The sequence below is a fragment of the Artemia franciscana genome, chromosome 17 (genome assembly GCF_032884065.1).
Source record: "Artemia franciscana chromosome 17, ASM3288406v1, whole genome shotgun sequence".
In the NCBI taxonomy this organism is placed as follows: Eukaryota; Metazoa; Arthropoda; class Branchiopoda; order Anostraca; family Artemiidae; genus Artemia; species Artemia franciscana.
This window is the reverse complement of record NC_088879.1, coordinates 23827250-23843663: the sequence shown is the minus strand read 5'-3', so window position 1 is coordinate 23843663 and position 16414 is coordinate 23827250. Positions and strand designations below refer to the sequence as shown.

The window sequence follows — 16414 nt, the reverse complement described above, 5'->3', positions numbered from 1 at the left end:
ATTTTAGGAAAACAATTTATGTAAAATTACTACTTCGGCACCTAGGTTCTTAAGTTAAGATAAGGGGGAACAAATCAACATTTTGGAATATTAATTTGAATACAGAGGCTGCAACGATATTAAAATATGGCATTCTGATCATTTGACCCGCGTCCAAAATATCATTTTCTTAAGAAATGGAACGGAGAACTTGGAGTGTACACGAATACTTCTCTTTCTTTCATCATCTCTGAAGACCCTCAAAGTAGAGAGTCAGAAAATAGAAAAAAGGAGGGGTGGTCTGCCCTGCATTTTTGGAAAAATTGCCAGGAAAAGCAGAAAACAGCGACCAAATTAGCTTTCCCAGGTGTACATTTGGTTCAACCTCTTGAGGTACAATTTTAGTCGAAAAACTAGTACAGTTTTTAGACTGTCGGTAACGCTGCTTACAAGAATAAACAGAAATTGAAATGATTAGACACGCGGCTTGTGAAAAGTTTAAAAGTTTTTGGGAATGTCCTCTGGAAGATGGGCAGAATGAAGGTTAGCCCATTTTTCTTCAGAACCTGTTATTGAAAACTAAACAAATATTTGACTTGTTTGCTGCCTGTTTTGGAAATAAATTGGATTGAATTGGATTTGCAAATGTTAAGGGTCGTGAGCATAAAATGAGCTAACATTGCAAATCTTGGCTCAGTGTCTTTGTTTTCCTGAAATATTTGGCTAATCTATGGAAAATGTAATTCTAGATGCATTTTTTGCCTTATTGGAAAGTAGTTGAGTTTTCTAAACAAAAGCTCAGGCTAGCCTATAGCCTATGAATATTTCCTCAACCTAGCCTAGGCTACATTATGCCCTGGGAGGTTCTTATGAAGTATTTACCTTAACTTCCTCCCCAGCCAAAAAGTGCTGACCTTCAGTGAGCTAGTACTAACTTTTTATTACTAAAATGGAACTTAAAGAAGTGGTATAGACAGGGGCATTGTTTGATGGCCCCCCCCATAACTGGAAAAACGCATACATCTCATGCCCATTGACTATCCAGATATGAAACCCTCTTGCCCCCCCCCCTGCCCAATAGAAATGCTAGAGATTCACCCCTGAGCCCAGGTACAGCAACAGCACATACAAACCTCAACAGAAGCATTCTGCATCACATAATTTTTCTAAATCATAATTTAAGACATAGGTGCTGATGCATTGGTGACATTCTCAAAAGGAAACAATTCTGGAGACTAGGGTAAGACGACTGGTACTTGGTCACTTTGTTCACTCTTCACACTTTTTGACATTCAATCTACTATAACTACTTTATTATACCACCTAGAAATTTGATTTTTTCACAATTAAAATTGTCTCTGTTTTCTGAACAAGTAGGTCATTAATTTGAATAGTTTTGCTTATACAGTGCTACATATTTTCGAATTTAGCAAAAGCTATCAGTTCAGCTAATACTCAGTCATATGTTTCTCCTATTGACAAAGATATTACCCAATAATACACAATCTCAGTCAGAGCCTTGCTTTTTCTCGGTCACTTCAAAAAAAAACCTGTTTAGACATTCTTTGCTGAGATTTATGACTCAGGCACTTTGCCTCGTTATTAGACATTTTAATGTTGTGAAATTTGTTATTTCAAATTGTATTTTCAGAGTGAAAATAGTGGATCCAGGATTTTCTTTTGGGGGGGGGGGTGCATAATAGGTGCTTTGATAAACTTGCAAACAAAGAAATACCCACAATTAAAAGGGAACCTTGACAATTATGCATCATAGATAGGTAGTGGAAATGGTCTATTCTAAAAGTCTAAAATACTTGCCTATAGTATTCCTACAACACTTACCAGGAAAATCCATAGAGAAGATACCATCTGTAGTAAAAATTTGCATATTAAAGAGATAAGGTAAAGTATAGCAAAGCAATTTTAGGAAGAATAAAGTTAAGCATTTTAGATTTTAAATTAATTTTCACAATTTATAGTGCTTCCTTCTGAGGAAGTTAACAACTACAGTTGTACTGAGGCATTTTTCTGCCTTTCCTCTTATGGTGCAAGATTGAAAAGGGAAAGAATCCAGGTTCTTGTCTATTATATGCAAACACTCAAGTGCTTTGTAATTAGAACCTGTTTCTTTGATGCTTAATCCTAATGAAATATCATGAAATACAAATAAAATATAATATTTTAGAAGCTAATTTGGGCTGTATGGTTGCAAATTATGGGGTGTGGTAAAGTATAGTGGTTTTGCATATAAAATATTTTAGATTCAATCATTCTGCATATTAAGAAGTAAGAATTGTTTTCTAACTTCAAATTGTCTAAATACTTTATGCCTTCCCCCCTCCCCTTAATGTGCAAATATTTAGCCCAAATTATGTATTTCCCATCTATTCTGCCACTTGTCTTGTCTTATGCTAAGCTGAAAGAAACTAACAAAGAACTGGTCTGTTCTTGAGTTTTACACACCATAAACTTGACTTTTTGCTATATAGTCAAAAAGTAACAAAATCCTTTTATAGCATAGAATAATTTTTTGTTGATGGTAGAACCAAAATCATACAAACAGGAATTTGCATCAAAAGCAAAACACAAGTTTCAAAGTGTCAGTCACACAACTCCTGCAATGTTTAGAATTTATTCCACCATTGGGAATTATTGATTCTCTATAAGACAAATCTCTAAAATTGCATGTGGTGAGTTTGGCTGTTCTATATATAGTAAAGTATCCTTTCAACAATTACCTCTGAAATACACAAAATATGAAAGGATTTCTGTTATGGTAATTACAGTAACCCAGTAAGGGGGTGAAGACTAAAGGAATTTGAACCAAGTAATCTGTTTGATTTTTCATCATTAACAATATTGGTTTTTCCCTGCTCATGTGGTTTTCAATTTAAGTTGACTGCCAATTTTCAACAGCAAAATCCACTGCTGGGTTTTATTTTTGTGTGCCATTTTGACCAGCAATTGTTGATCAGTAGGTTTTTGCTGAACTACTTAAACACTTTTCTGATGAAAAGAATAATTCATAAAAAGAAATGGCTAACAGAAAAATGTCATTGAATTATGGACAAAAATATTGTTTGAAATGATTTAACTAATGTGTATAACAATGAAAGGAAACATGATGATCTGATTAATAGACATATGCTGTATATTATAATGTAATTATTTTCTTTGTTTGGTGTCTTTTATTTATTTTCTTATGTCTTGAGGCTATATGTGGTACCATCAGGGGTAAAGTGCATTGTCAGAAAAGTAACAATGTTACTCAGAAAGGATATAAAATAAGGAGTCTGATGGTACTACTAATCTTTTATTACTGTGTTTTTCTTCAGAGAAGCCCTAATTATACAGTGTTAATATATTTTCAATCATTTTTTTTTTCACATATTCTAGGGCTATATTGGTGATCATCACAGGGTGGAAGTAGGGTACATAGTCAGAAAAGCAGCTGGGCTATAATATTTGGAAAGAATAGAAAATAAGGAATCTTATGGCTTTGCTTTAACTTTATTTTCTATGTTTTGTTCAGAGTAACTGTAACTCTCCAGTATTACCAGACAAGTCTTTGCTGTTCTTAACTATGACCTAAAAAAGATATTTATTTTAGCAGAGTTAAGGTTTTGGAAACACAATCTTGTAAATTTGGAGTTTTTCCCACTACTTAGCTAGGTAGAATATGAATATACCCCTGGATGCATTTTGTGAGGCTGTTAAAGTTTGCTAAATATAAAAGCTTAGATAGAAACATATAAGCAGGAGTCATTTAACATAAGTTCTGGAAAGCCAGTAGAATCATGTACAGTTTTTTGAGCATTTGGAAGGAGAAAGAATTCTCAGCTAGAATTTCATTGTTAGGTTCAAGCATAGACAGTGTTCAGACCTGTGATTGTTTTGTAATAGAAGATGATTAAGTTCAAAAATTAGACAAAATTAATAAATAATATTACAACTAAGAATATATAAAAAAAAAATTCTAAACAGACACTAAGGTATATAGAATTCTGTTGAATTTCCGAAAGTTTAACTTGCACAACACAAGGCCTATCCTTTTGTCAAAGCTTTAGACCCTTTGTAGAGGGAAGAGAAGGTAGATACTTTAAAGAACTCCCAAGCAGTGGCATAATTTTGTCAAAATTCTGGGGGAGAGGACAAAGTTGGAGCCATTTTTCCAAAAACAAGTGAAAATGATAAAGAAAACTGAAAATATGCCATATAGTAACAAAAAAGATAAATATATACTAATAAAACTGACCTGTTTCTGTGGATGCTTGAATTAGGCAATGCAGGCTTATCTTAGTTTTGACAAGCCATCTCCTGTATTTCCTTTCTACTTTGTGAATTCACAGATATCACTTTCTATTCCCTACTACTCTTCTTTGCAAGATATATTTGCTGAGAAGACATCTAGTAAGAGTTTCTAATTTTTAGGGCTGAAGTCTACTACAAAAAGTAAAGGTGTCATATAGACATGACTTGTTCATTCTTGGAAAGTAGTAACTGACAATAGAAAAATTTGTGTTGAGTTTGTAATGATAGGGCAGCCACTTTATTGCAAGCAAAAGGGATGTATGCAGAGCCATTCATAGGGGAGGGGGCCACCAGGGTAGCTGCCTGGGTGCTGAAGCCAGGTGGGGGACTCTGTGGCTGGACATGGCCAACATTGAACAAATTTGCTGCTTTAATGGGACTCTGTTTGCTTATTTTTGGGTCGGGGGGGGGGGCTGAAAGAACCACCTTTAAGCCCTAAATCTGACATTCAATATTATTTCACAGATTCTCTGAACATGAACTTGTTTTAGTTTAAAACAATTTCATGTATCTTTGGATGCTGCTGATATTCCCAATGAGTACAAAATGAATTTATAAAGCCACGAAATGATTCCTCAGCAAATGATGTTTTTATGGAAAAATTGTGTGTGCTCAAAATGACATGAAATCGACCTCCAGAAAACTCAATTAAAAATCAAAACACTGAGCAGATGCAAGTTCCATCATAACAGTATTGCTGATTAGTATAACATAACATTAATAGTTAGTAATAAGTAAAAAAAACACCACTTTTGTTTAGTTTAAAAATATATGACCAAACTTTTTTTTTGTTGCAAAATGAATAAGAAAAGGGGATATGCAAAAGGGTTGCAATAAAAGAAAGTTTGAGAATCACTGGTTTAGAAGGTCAGACCTTCAGATCTCAAATACCCAAGACAGGATAAGATCATCAATTGAACATGGCAACATATTGTAAATATTGTTCTTGAGGCAATCAATCAATTTTTGTTAATGTAAGTAATTTAGATTCCTTGACATTTTTTTTATACTTAGAGGATAGAATCTTCAAAAGTTAAATCTTCATCTTTATGCAGGGGTGTAGCTACAGTATTTTTACTGAGGAGGGGGCAAGAAGGAGTCCATATCCAGGGGGCAAAGGTGGATAGGGTGTCCTTTAGAGGAGTGGGGTCATGGAATATTTTTGAAAAAGACAAGCCTAAATGTGTTTTCTAGGTTTTTGAAAACTTGTTTTGGGAAATTATTTTGTAGTGAATATTGAACACCAAATGGAAAAAAAGTAAAGGTGGCATGTGCCTGCCCTAAGTTTTCAATAATATATTTTTCTTAAAGTGATAGTGAAGCAACTAGTTCACAAATATGCTACTTGGTTAAATTAAAAACATTGCACAATACATAATAAACAATAAACACCCATTAAACAAACATAAAATTAAGCTATGGTGCTTGGCTTTTACTAAAATTGTCAGCAATGAGTTGCTGCAGATAACAGTTGCATAGTGTAAACAAGCTTTTGGGTGGTCAAAGGCAATTGTTGTATACACTCATTTTTTTTTCAGCCTGATTCACCACTAATGCTGCAGTGCCTATCCCCCAAGCCCAGCATGGGACACTCAATCTTTTAGTTGAACCAAGCACTATTCTAAAAGCGTGGGGTATTGTGCAATTCAGTTGCATGCTATTTTGAATGGATTTGACACTGTAAGACTTAATCTGTTGTGCTAAACTTTTAATATGCATGATTTATTAAAATATTATTTATGGTTTTTTACTAAATGAATTTAGTGGTGGGCTTGCTGATTTTTACTAATAAGTTTCATTAATATCATCAGGCCACATAACCAAAACTAATTCATAGGCACCACAATAGCTCTGTGTAAGTAAAGATACAGGATAAATCAATGTATTATTACAGATTGTTTAACATTATGTTGTGACAAATTCTGCACATTTAAATAGGAACCGTATTTTTGACTTAAAGGTATTCAAAAAATGAAGTTAGAACTATTAACTTACAACAAAGAATATCCAGAAAATCTTGATGATTCTTGTCATCATTGCAACAGAAATCTTAAATTAATTAAAATTACCAGGGATGCCAATTGGAAGGGAAAAATAGACTCCTAGAGTTTGAAAATTACCTTCCCCTTTGTATCTTTGTTCAAAAAGCGAATTCTATAAAAATTTTACAAAAGATTTTCTTCTGTAAATCAGGGTATGGGGGCTATACACTTCTGAGGGGGGTTTACAGTGTATAGTGTTTTTTTTTTTGTATAAAACTCCCTCCACAAGCAAAGCTCAGTCCCCTAGTTCTGCCTGATATAACTGATGAAAAGAAAAAGAGAGTGTGCTGTTACTGCTAATATGTGCACATAAAATTTCTAGACTGGAGAAAAATATACATATTTTGTTTAAAGTCACTTTATTCTATTCTCAGCACATATTTCGTACAGTGTGCTGATGCAGAGATAAATATCCCACAAGTAGCACTGGCGTTGCATGAAATACAACTAATAACAGTAAAAATCCTCTGTACATTCATTTCAATTCTTTTTTTGGAGCCAGTTAAAGGAAATATTTAGAAGAGCAAAAAATAGCAAGAAGTCTGCATGGTATTATACATAGACGCAGTTTTACATTTAATGGCTAGTATTTGAATCCAAAACGTAAGGATTATTACGGTGTAAATGCTTATTAGGCACTCCAGTTACAAATAAAGAATTTGGAGCTATATTGGAGTTCCAATTTAATACAGTACTGGAAATAAAAATTAGAACAGTTAAATGATTCCTGGAGTGGATCCCTTTCTGCTAAATTCCATGACCAAACTACAACTGATTTGACCTATCTAGTTATAGTACAATTATCATTATAAAAAGCACTAAGTCTTATTTTCTTTTTAAATGATTTCTCATTTATTTAAGAAATTATATTGTCTGTATATTTACCTTCTTATTCTTGAATGATTCCTTTTCAGTCCTATTTGCAGATGTAGAGGATTTATGCATTTCTACTATTGAAAGTTTTAAAACTAAAAAATCTAATCATGAACTGATAGTTTTTAGGAATAAAAACACCTTAAATATCAGGGAAACAAATTTGACCTGTGCAAATATAGTAAAATCAAAAGCACATAACATTTATACAATTTTGCCGTTAACTAGGCTCACCTATTTACTTGATGATAAGGTTTCAAGGGGGAATATATTTGGAAAAATATTAATTTGGAACATGTTATGAAGTATAATGGACCCCTGTTTTTCACATTTTCTTTGTGTTAAAAAAAGCGTGGATTAATTAAAAAGAATTATCTGCTTGAAGTAAAGAGCAAAGTTGACATTTAAAACAAGCACCAGTTTTAAAACTACTTGATAAATTATAGCTCTTTTTCCAATTATTGGGGGGGGGGGTAAAGGATTAAGTATGAATTTCTAAAATGAAATGTGAAAGGGTTTACCATTCTGTCCTAAATGGTTTATCAAAGATTAAACAATGTAAAATAAAATATTAAGAAAAAGTTTTTTTTTCAAAAATATTAAGAAGTGTCAATAAATGTATTTGTTTCTGGGTGGTAGGATGCACATTATTATTATTTTTTTTTTTATTGGTAGTTTTTGCTTAGTCGAGAGTTTGAACTCTCTTGTTGTTGTGCTGTGATGCTTTTAAATTTGTTTGCAATAAAGTGCGTATTATTTTGAAGGATTTAAGTTTTTGGTGTATGTCAATTTTTCCCCTTCTTTTATTTCACTTTGTTTATTATTATGTCTGATTTATGCTTTCCGATGAAAAGGGGCCTAGAATTGGTCCCCAAAATATGTAAATTTTTTGCTTTGTTTTTGTGGCACTGTCATTTATGATATATAATAATATTTGACTGTTTTTTTTTCAAGTATTTTTGTCTTTATTAGTGACGGCAAAATGCAAAAAGAAATAGAAATCGCTTCGTTATGCTATAGGAAAGACAAGTGAATGTTTATGCTCAATTCTGTCTTTATTCAAGGTGTTTTTTCGAAGCCTTTCAAACATTTGATATTACCAGATTTCATTGAGGACGTGGAGACATTGTCATCCATTCAGAAACAGCTTCTTAGTCTTGATTTTCATGAGAAAAGTAACGACCTTTATAAATTCAGGTAATATTTTCAATTGAGATATTCTGATTTTGATTCAGCTTTGAAATAGTCATGTTTTGGGTTTGACTTAACCGAATATCTAAAAATAACCGATTTTTTTGGTAAAATATTGTGGTGAGGCCTTTTCACAGAAAGGATCAGCTTAGACATTTTTTCAGCCCTCTGTCCACTACCAGCCATATTATTGACAAATTTTATGTGGGTCTGCTGCTGGGATATTTGCAGATGACAGTTCTATTGCATTTTTTTATTGTAAAGTAAATTCCTGTCCATACTGTTAGGAAAAGGAGTATAGCAAAGACTATGGGAGAACACGGAATCAAATGGGGGAGTAATTCTTTCCTGGACTTATGCAGATTATGCAGATGATTTGTAAGAGATTAGATTGAAAACTAATATTAAGAAGACTAATTCGCTAAGGCCTGGAGTAAGCAAAGATGAAGTTGACGTTGGGTAACGACAAGATCAATCAAGTAGACAGCTTCACTTATTTAGGTAGCATTACTGTAAAAACAGTGGGTGCAGTGAAGATGTTAAAAGTAGTTTGAAAGAATACGAAGATAAGTCTGCAAACCAAGATTAGAATATTGGAAGCTACAGTGATGACAGTGGTCAGGTATAGTTGTGAAGCATTAGCACTCTGAAAAACAGGAAAATTTGCTAGATGTTTTCCAGAGAAATTGCCTATGGTTTGTTTTGGGTACCCGACTAATCGGACTCTATTTCAGACACTAGGCTGTATGAAAAGTATTGTTCAGTCCCGCTTTCTAAGACTACAATGAGAATGGTTGAAATGGCTTGGGCACATTCTGCAGATGAAGGATGACAGATTGTCGTTTTCGGTAAACCATCTAGAGCTAAGCGAAAAGAAGGTAGTCCTCGGCTGGGGTGGTAGGATGTTGCTAGGAAAAATTTGAGGAAAATTGAAACTTCCTGGGAGGGTGTAAAGAGGGAGACTTTAAAGAGATTGGGATGGAGCAGGATCGTGCATGGCCGTGTTGGCCTCTGGTGGCTTGGTGCTGTAGTGAGTTGTTAGTAGTAGCGGTAGATAGAAAAATTACATTTATATCAAAATATTCACTATCACAAATCCAGGGTTTATTTATGGTGGACTCATTCACACTGGGTTGAGACTCAAATCTCAATAGCCTGTTGCCTTTATAAAGGCCCATTGCTTCACGAGCCCAGATATGTCAAGCTTGCATTTGGAGGTAAGAAATGTTAAAAAAGACGAACAGGCCGATAAAGCGAGGAGAAGGGAAAAATGGAATGATGTACACATTAGATGGTTTAAAACGAAAATTCACATAAAATTTGCTGATTACTTTAGAACCATAACATAGAACAGTGTGAATATCATCATAATATAAATTGTAATGAGTGCTACTGATCTATGATTTTAAGTGCTTTATTTTTACATTTTTATAGAAGTAACTTGAGATTACCCCATGGGACTATTATAGACTGAAATCTAAGTAAGTCTTTTCGTGTTTGATATGGATCTTGAGTCAGTGTTTTAATCATTTCATTCTCTTTTTTTTCTTTTTTTTGAAGCCTTCAAGTATTGTGCCTGGAGAGGTGTGTCTTGAAAGGGGGAATAGGCAAGCCTTTAGCTTTTTTCTGTAGGTGAAAGTTTGAAATAGGTTATTATGGTAAATTCATTTCAAACAATTCAACATTTTATGCATAACGTATTTTTCTTATCTTCAACCTTTGAGAGGTATATTGCATACTTTATCCTCCCTTTTCGCACCTGTGCCGGAAACATGGTTTATGTTTGTTTTCAAAATCAAAATTGGAAAGTAATCAAAATGTTAAAAAAAACTATAGTTGGGAAAAATGCAAAAGCACTGACATAATGCTCTGATTACTGACCTTGTACTTGAAACAAATATATAATTAAAAAAAAACAACTGAATTCCCATCAATTTCCAAGGACTATTTTTTTTTCACAAATTCCTTATCTTTGTTAGCTATCAAACAGTTCGTGGTAACGAACTGTAAGTAAGGAGCAACTCTGACCTGCAGTAACCTAAATTCTAATAAACAGAATTTTAATCTGGCTTTTTATGCTGATTCTAGATATATAAAACTAATGAGTTTTAATGCTAATCATCAAAGGCTACGAGCCTCATAAAATTTGCCCTGTTTTCGTAACAGGGGAAACATACCCGAAAAGACAAATAATTTTAATAAATATCACACCATTATATTGAGCATATCGTAAAACCGCTATATATGGTTTCAAGCTCCTATTTGCAAAAATGTCATTTGGTGTTTTTTTTTCTGGAAAAAATATCATGATTGCGAGTCTTTTATTAGTATTGTTTTATTTCACAGGGGAGATTGTATCCAACTGATGGTCCTAGGAGATCCGTGGAGGGCTTAGTCAGATGGGAATTAAAAATTCTAGTGCCCTTTTAAGGTGTCCGAAAAGATTGCGCCAAGGGAAAGTCTTTGCCCTTTTGTGGCAGTAAACTATGATTTTGCCCCAAAGTGGACCAAGTTGCTATCAGTTGAAAATTCTGAGAGAGTCAATCGATTGAAAAGTAACAAAAAATTATATATTGAGCTTCCCATTTGCAGAGGGATTAATGTCGTGTGGTTGCTCCCTTATTGCTAAAAAGTTACATAGTCCATACAAGATTATTGGTTAATTTGAATGCTTATCTTAATGCTTGATTTAACTAAGTTCACTCATTTTATTGTTAATGAAACTATGTACAGTGATGCATAATTGCGCATCAGCCATTCTGAAGGAGGAGCAGTGATTCATTGCTTAGGCAGGGGACTGATGCTTAAAAGAGCTCATTTTAATGTCCAAATTTTCAAACAGTCTTTGAGCCTTCAGAAAAATATATAAAGGTGTATGGGTTGGACGGGGGAGGAATTAATCTCTCTGCGGGATGGTGCCTCCTTTCTTATTACAGAAAAATGTTTCTCACATTTAATTAAAACTCTTCTTAATTAAACTAATTTGTTTGTATTTCATAAAAGTAAATACAGGGATGTGTAAGTGAGTATTAACTATCATGAAGAGAGGGTTGGTTGGTAATTTTGTAGGCAGGGGGGGGCAGAACAGGGCCGTGTCTAGGAGAACTAGTGGAGGCAAGCGCTCTGGATGACACGCCCGGGGGTGGCAAAACAAGCTTAAACTTGCAAGGTTTTTGGGCAAAAATTGTAATATTAACGGAATTGTCGGTGTGGCAGGGGATGGGAAAGTCTACATTTGCCCCCCTCTCCCCTCCTGAGAAAAAACGTAACTCCGGTTCTGGGGCAAGAGCGAATACAAATGCACAAATATAGTAGCTCCCATTAAGCCTTCAGATAAATATAAACTGGTTTTGTGGAAGGGAGAAGGGGAAGGTAGAAACTTTTAACTAATCCCTCTTGATTCCCTGGATTTGGTCTATGTCTTTATTATTGGTGCTTAGGGGAGGGGGTAATAGTTAATTTCCCGTTGTGACAATATTTTTCCATTTTGCATAAAATATTACATTCACATACCTGCTGACAGAGGTGAGAAAGGTGAGGCGAGACGGCGTATCATAACCCTCGCCAGGAAATTTCTTTGGGGGGGGGGGTGGTGGCACGTACTATCAGGGGCTTTGTTTTAAGTGTTTTTAAATGACAATATTATTAAAATATAAGAGAAAAAAACCGTTTGTTTGCGTTTTTTATGGCACTTGGTATTTACCAAGTGACTTATAGCGATCGCGATTTCTGCCTGTCTGTCTGTCGGTCCCGGTTTTGCTAGTTTGTGCACTTCTAGATAAGCTAGGACGGTCAATGTTGGCAGGCGTATTAGGGACTAGACCAGATAAAATTAGAAATAGTTGTTGCCCCGATTCGACCATCTTGGTGGGAGTGGAGGGACGGTTAATTCGGAAAGATTAGAAAATAGGAGGTATTTTTAACTTATGAACGGGTTATCAGAACTTAATTAAGTTTGATATTTAGAAGGATCTTGTGTCTTAGAGCTCTTATTCTAAATTCTGATAGGATCCGGTGAGACTGGGGGAGTTGGAGGGGGAAACTGGAAATCTTGTACAATGCTTAGAGTGGAGACATCGGGCTGATACTTGGTGAGAAGAATAAGCACAAGTCATATATGCGTGATTGACGCAAGCTGAACGAATCCGCTCTCTTTGGGGGAGTTGAGGAGGGGTTTGATTTGGAAAAATTAGAAAAAATGAGGTATTTTTAACTTACGAACGAATGATCGGATGTTAATGAAATTTAATATTTAGAAGGACCTCGTGTCTCAGAGCTCTTATTTAAAATCTTGGCCGGTTCCGGTGACATTGGGGGAAGTTGGAGGGGGAGACTAGAAATCTTGGAAAACGCTTAGAGTGGAGAGATCGGGATGAAACTTGGTGGAAGGAATAAGCACAAGTTCTAGATACGTGATTGGCATAACCGGACCAGATTTGCTCTCTTTGGGGGAGTTGGGAGTAGGTGGTAATTTGGTTAATTCGGAAAAATTAGTAAAAATGAGGTATTTTTAACTTATAAACTTGTGATCGGATCTTGATGAAATTTTATATTTAGAAGGATCTCGTGTCTCAGAGCTCTTATTTTAAATTCTTACCGGAACCAGTGATATTTTGGGGGAGTTGGAGGGGGAAATCGGAAATCTTGGAAAACGCTTAGAGTGGAGAGATCGGGATGAAACTTGGTGGGAAGGATAAGCACAAGTTCTAGATACGTAATTGACATAACTGGATAATTGAAATAACTGGACCGGATCCGCTCTCCTTGGGGGAGTCAGGGGGGGGAGATTTCCAGTGCTTTGGCGATTTCAGTGCTTTTGGACGTGCGAGGACAACGCAAATTGGTAGGCGTGTCAGGGACCTGCACAGATTGACTTGATAACAGTCGTTTCCCCCGGTTTGACCATCTGGGGGGGGGTTGCTGGAGGGAGGTGAAATCGTGAAAATAGGGGTAGGTTTATCTTACGAATGGGTGATCGGATCTCAGTGAAACTTGATACATAGAAAGATCTAATGTCTCAGATGCTCCACATTCAATTCTGAACGTAGGGGGTGGAGGGTGGGAAATCGAAAATCTTGGAAAACTATTAGAGTGGAGAGATGGGGATAAAATTTGATGGGAAGAATAAACCCAAGTTCTTGATACGTGATTGACATTAGCGGACCAGATCCGATCTCCTTGGGGGAGTTGGTGGGATTTCTAGTGCTTTGGCGACTTCGGTGCTTCTTGACTTGCTAGGACGATGAAATCGATAACTCTAGTACCGAGTCTTATCTTAGGTTCCGACCTCGTCACAAGTGCCATATGAGTTCTTGGCTCTTGTTTCATCATAGGAAGCCAATATGAAGGTTCAATACTGTTTGTCGAGTTCGTGAGTTCCTTCTAGGTTTTTTAGACATGATCCTATATGGAATTATTGGCTTTTAATAGTCAATAATTGAAAAGTCAGCTATGTCGTAGTTATTCATATAATGTTATAAAAATAAAGATAAAAACATTTGTTTGCTTGCAATGGAAGTGAAACAGTTTCGTCCTTGGACAAGAAATAAGGAGATGTGACACTTGCATCGAATTTTCGCGTAAGCTTGGCAGAGCCGGCAATGCTGCTTATTTGCCACCACTCTAGGTCAATGAGCTACCCCATCAAAACGAATGGAAAGACCCAACGAATGATGATGTGATGTGAACCGTCTTGTTGCTGTACCATTTTGTAATTACAATCCCTACTCCATCTTCAATGGAAGTCAAAACTTCCTTACTTCATCTTCATCAACTTATGACCACTTTCTAGAGTACAGCCTTTTGCCCGACTTGATCGAATAGTGCCAATTTAAAGGATTTCGAGTACAGAAAGTTCTTGAATCAGTGGTACACCAGCATAAAACTTTACGGAAAAAATACCTTGAAATTCTAAGGACAGGGTACATTTTTGGCAAGACGTAGGACGTCGTCAGCTCCTTGGCCTAGTTCAGCAACTTCCACCGCACCTTTTCGAGGGTACACTTCTAGATTTTGTATTATTCTACTTGAACCAGCTCGGCTGAATACTTCAATCTCTTAAGAGTTACGTGTACCCTTCAATTCTTACTTGAACTGTTGACGGCCTTTGAAGTTCACCATTTGTTTGTCTATGCATAGCCTCTTCTCTTGTGGTATTGCTTTCAAATTGATTCTCAGACTCTCAAGCACATATGTAATTTTATTAAGAGGATTACGTCCTTCGAAATGATTTAGGCGTTATCATTGACAGGCGTTATATTTTGTTAAGAGGATTACATCCTTCGAAATGATTTAGGTGCTATCATTGATGTGAAAAAAATTATGAAGAATCTTCCCGAAATTAGCAATGACGGAAATCTTGTTGTTCTCTCCCAGTGGTGAAAGATCCTAGGCTGTTTGATAATTTCCATGGACAAATGGATCCCCGGAAGGTGCTCCATTTTTTTTTTGTTTACCTTCAAGCTAATCCCTTCTTTCTGTATTCCATAGAGATTGGTCTGATTGAACAAATTTAAAAGAAGCTATATGGGCAATGGGCAAAGGAAGCTGTATGGGCAATGGGGCACTAGATACTACAGCTTCCTTTGAAATGAGCCCTTAAACATCTCTGTATGACGTTCCAGTGCTTAGCTAGCGGTGAAGAAGAAAAAAGAAGCATGGAAAAAAGGGGGCACCTGAGTGCTACCCATGCAAAAAAGTAATTTACCTGGTATTGCCTGGTGAATTACTTTTTTGCCTGGTAGGTAGGTGAATACTCTAAGACCACATTGTCTTACATGACCCCCCCCCCCTCCCCCGACAAAAAAATGACTTATTTTTTACAATCAAGTTGTGAAATTTTCTTCATATTTGTGTCTTCATAAATAGAAAACAAATTCTATTAAGAATAAACTTAATACCACATATTTCCAGAAATATTTTGAATCTGGATTTTTTCACTTCCTATTTTTCAAGTAACTCCGTACATTTGTGACATCTGTTTCTGTTACATTTTTCTCTCGTCATAAGTTGTGACGTTACAGTATCATGCAACAAGAAAAAATTTAATCTGCTCCAATATAATTGAAGCTTAGGATTCCCTTTAGAGTATTAAGTCAACTCGCTTCAACAAGCCTGATTTTGATGTATAGTCCAAAAATACATTATTTCAGCTATAAATGTGCCAGAAACTCGAAGTGATCATCGATAACTTTGTGATCACACAAAGTTACAGATATCCCATACGAGATTTGCGTCTTGTCATCAAACTACTTGTGTACATTTTCTACAAGTCATTGAGAAAAATTTATAAAAAGCCTAATTTTTATGTAGCAACCCTGTTCTGACAGAAAGTAGGGCTGGATTGACTAGGTGCGGGGACTCGATTGGAATGTATTTTGCGAGGCCCTCTTCATATAATAAATTTTCAAGCAAAATTCAAATTATAGTACTGGGAGGCCAACGACTCCGTGGCAGTCTTCCAGGAGATCCATTGGTTTACGAGAGATCCCAGGATCTAAAAGATGTGCAGGGTGATCTTTAGAAGCTCCATCGGGGCCTAAGAAGTACATTTGGCTGAATGTACTTCTATGAATGTGGTTCAAAATTAACTTTCAGGGGTCTATGATGGTTTTGCCACTAAATTAATTCTTTGATAAATTTGTCCTGCTACTTTGAAGCTGAAAATATTACGATTATTGATGGTTTGATCAGCGCTTAAGTTGAATGAATCTTAACGTAAGTTTGAGTTTTGTATTTGTTTGTAAAACTCTTAAGAGAGCAAGTGATGTCCTATAATAGACCAAACCAATTCATTCGACAATTATGGAGGTAGCAATGCAAATCGACAAAGCAGACAGCAACCCTGAAATAAATTACCTTTGTTGACTATTTTTCCTGTGGGAAAATGGTGGACTCCACAGTGAATACATATAGCATTGAAAGGTCCCAATGACTTGCAACTAACACTTGCGCAGTTTACGGCATCTTTGCGGGCTTTTACTTGGTTTTGTGTCACAGTTTGTTGGTGTCGAAAATTG

General features: G+C 35.7%; 1 protein-coding gene across 1 annotated transcript in view; it reads left to right on the top strand.

Moving 5' to 3' along the window:
- The first annotated feature begins 409 nt into the window (after nucleotides 1–409).
- Nucleotides 410–16414, top strand: part of LOC136038030 (prolyl 3-hydroxylase OGFOD1-like) — an 82298-nt gene continuing 66293 nt past the window's right edge. The window contains exons 1-2 of the mRNA XM_065720965.1: nucleotides 410–522; nucleotides 8270–8402. Coding sequence (XP_065577037.1) covers nucleotides 450–522; nucleotides 8270–8402 — 206 coding nt within the window. The 5' untranslated portion in view covers nucleotides 410–449. The remainder of the gene's footprint in view (nucleotides 523–8269; nucleotides 8403–16414) is intronic.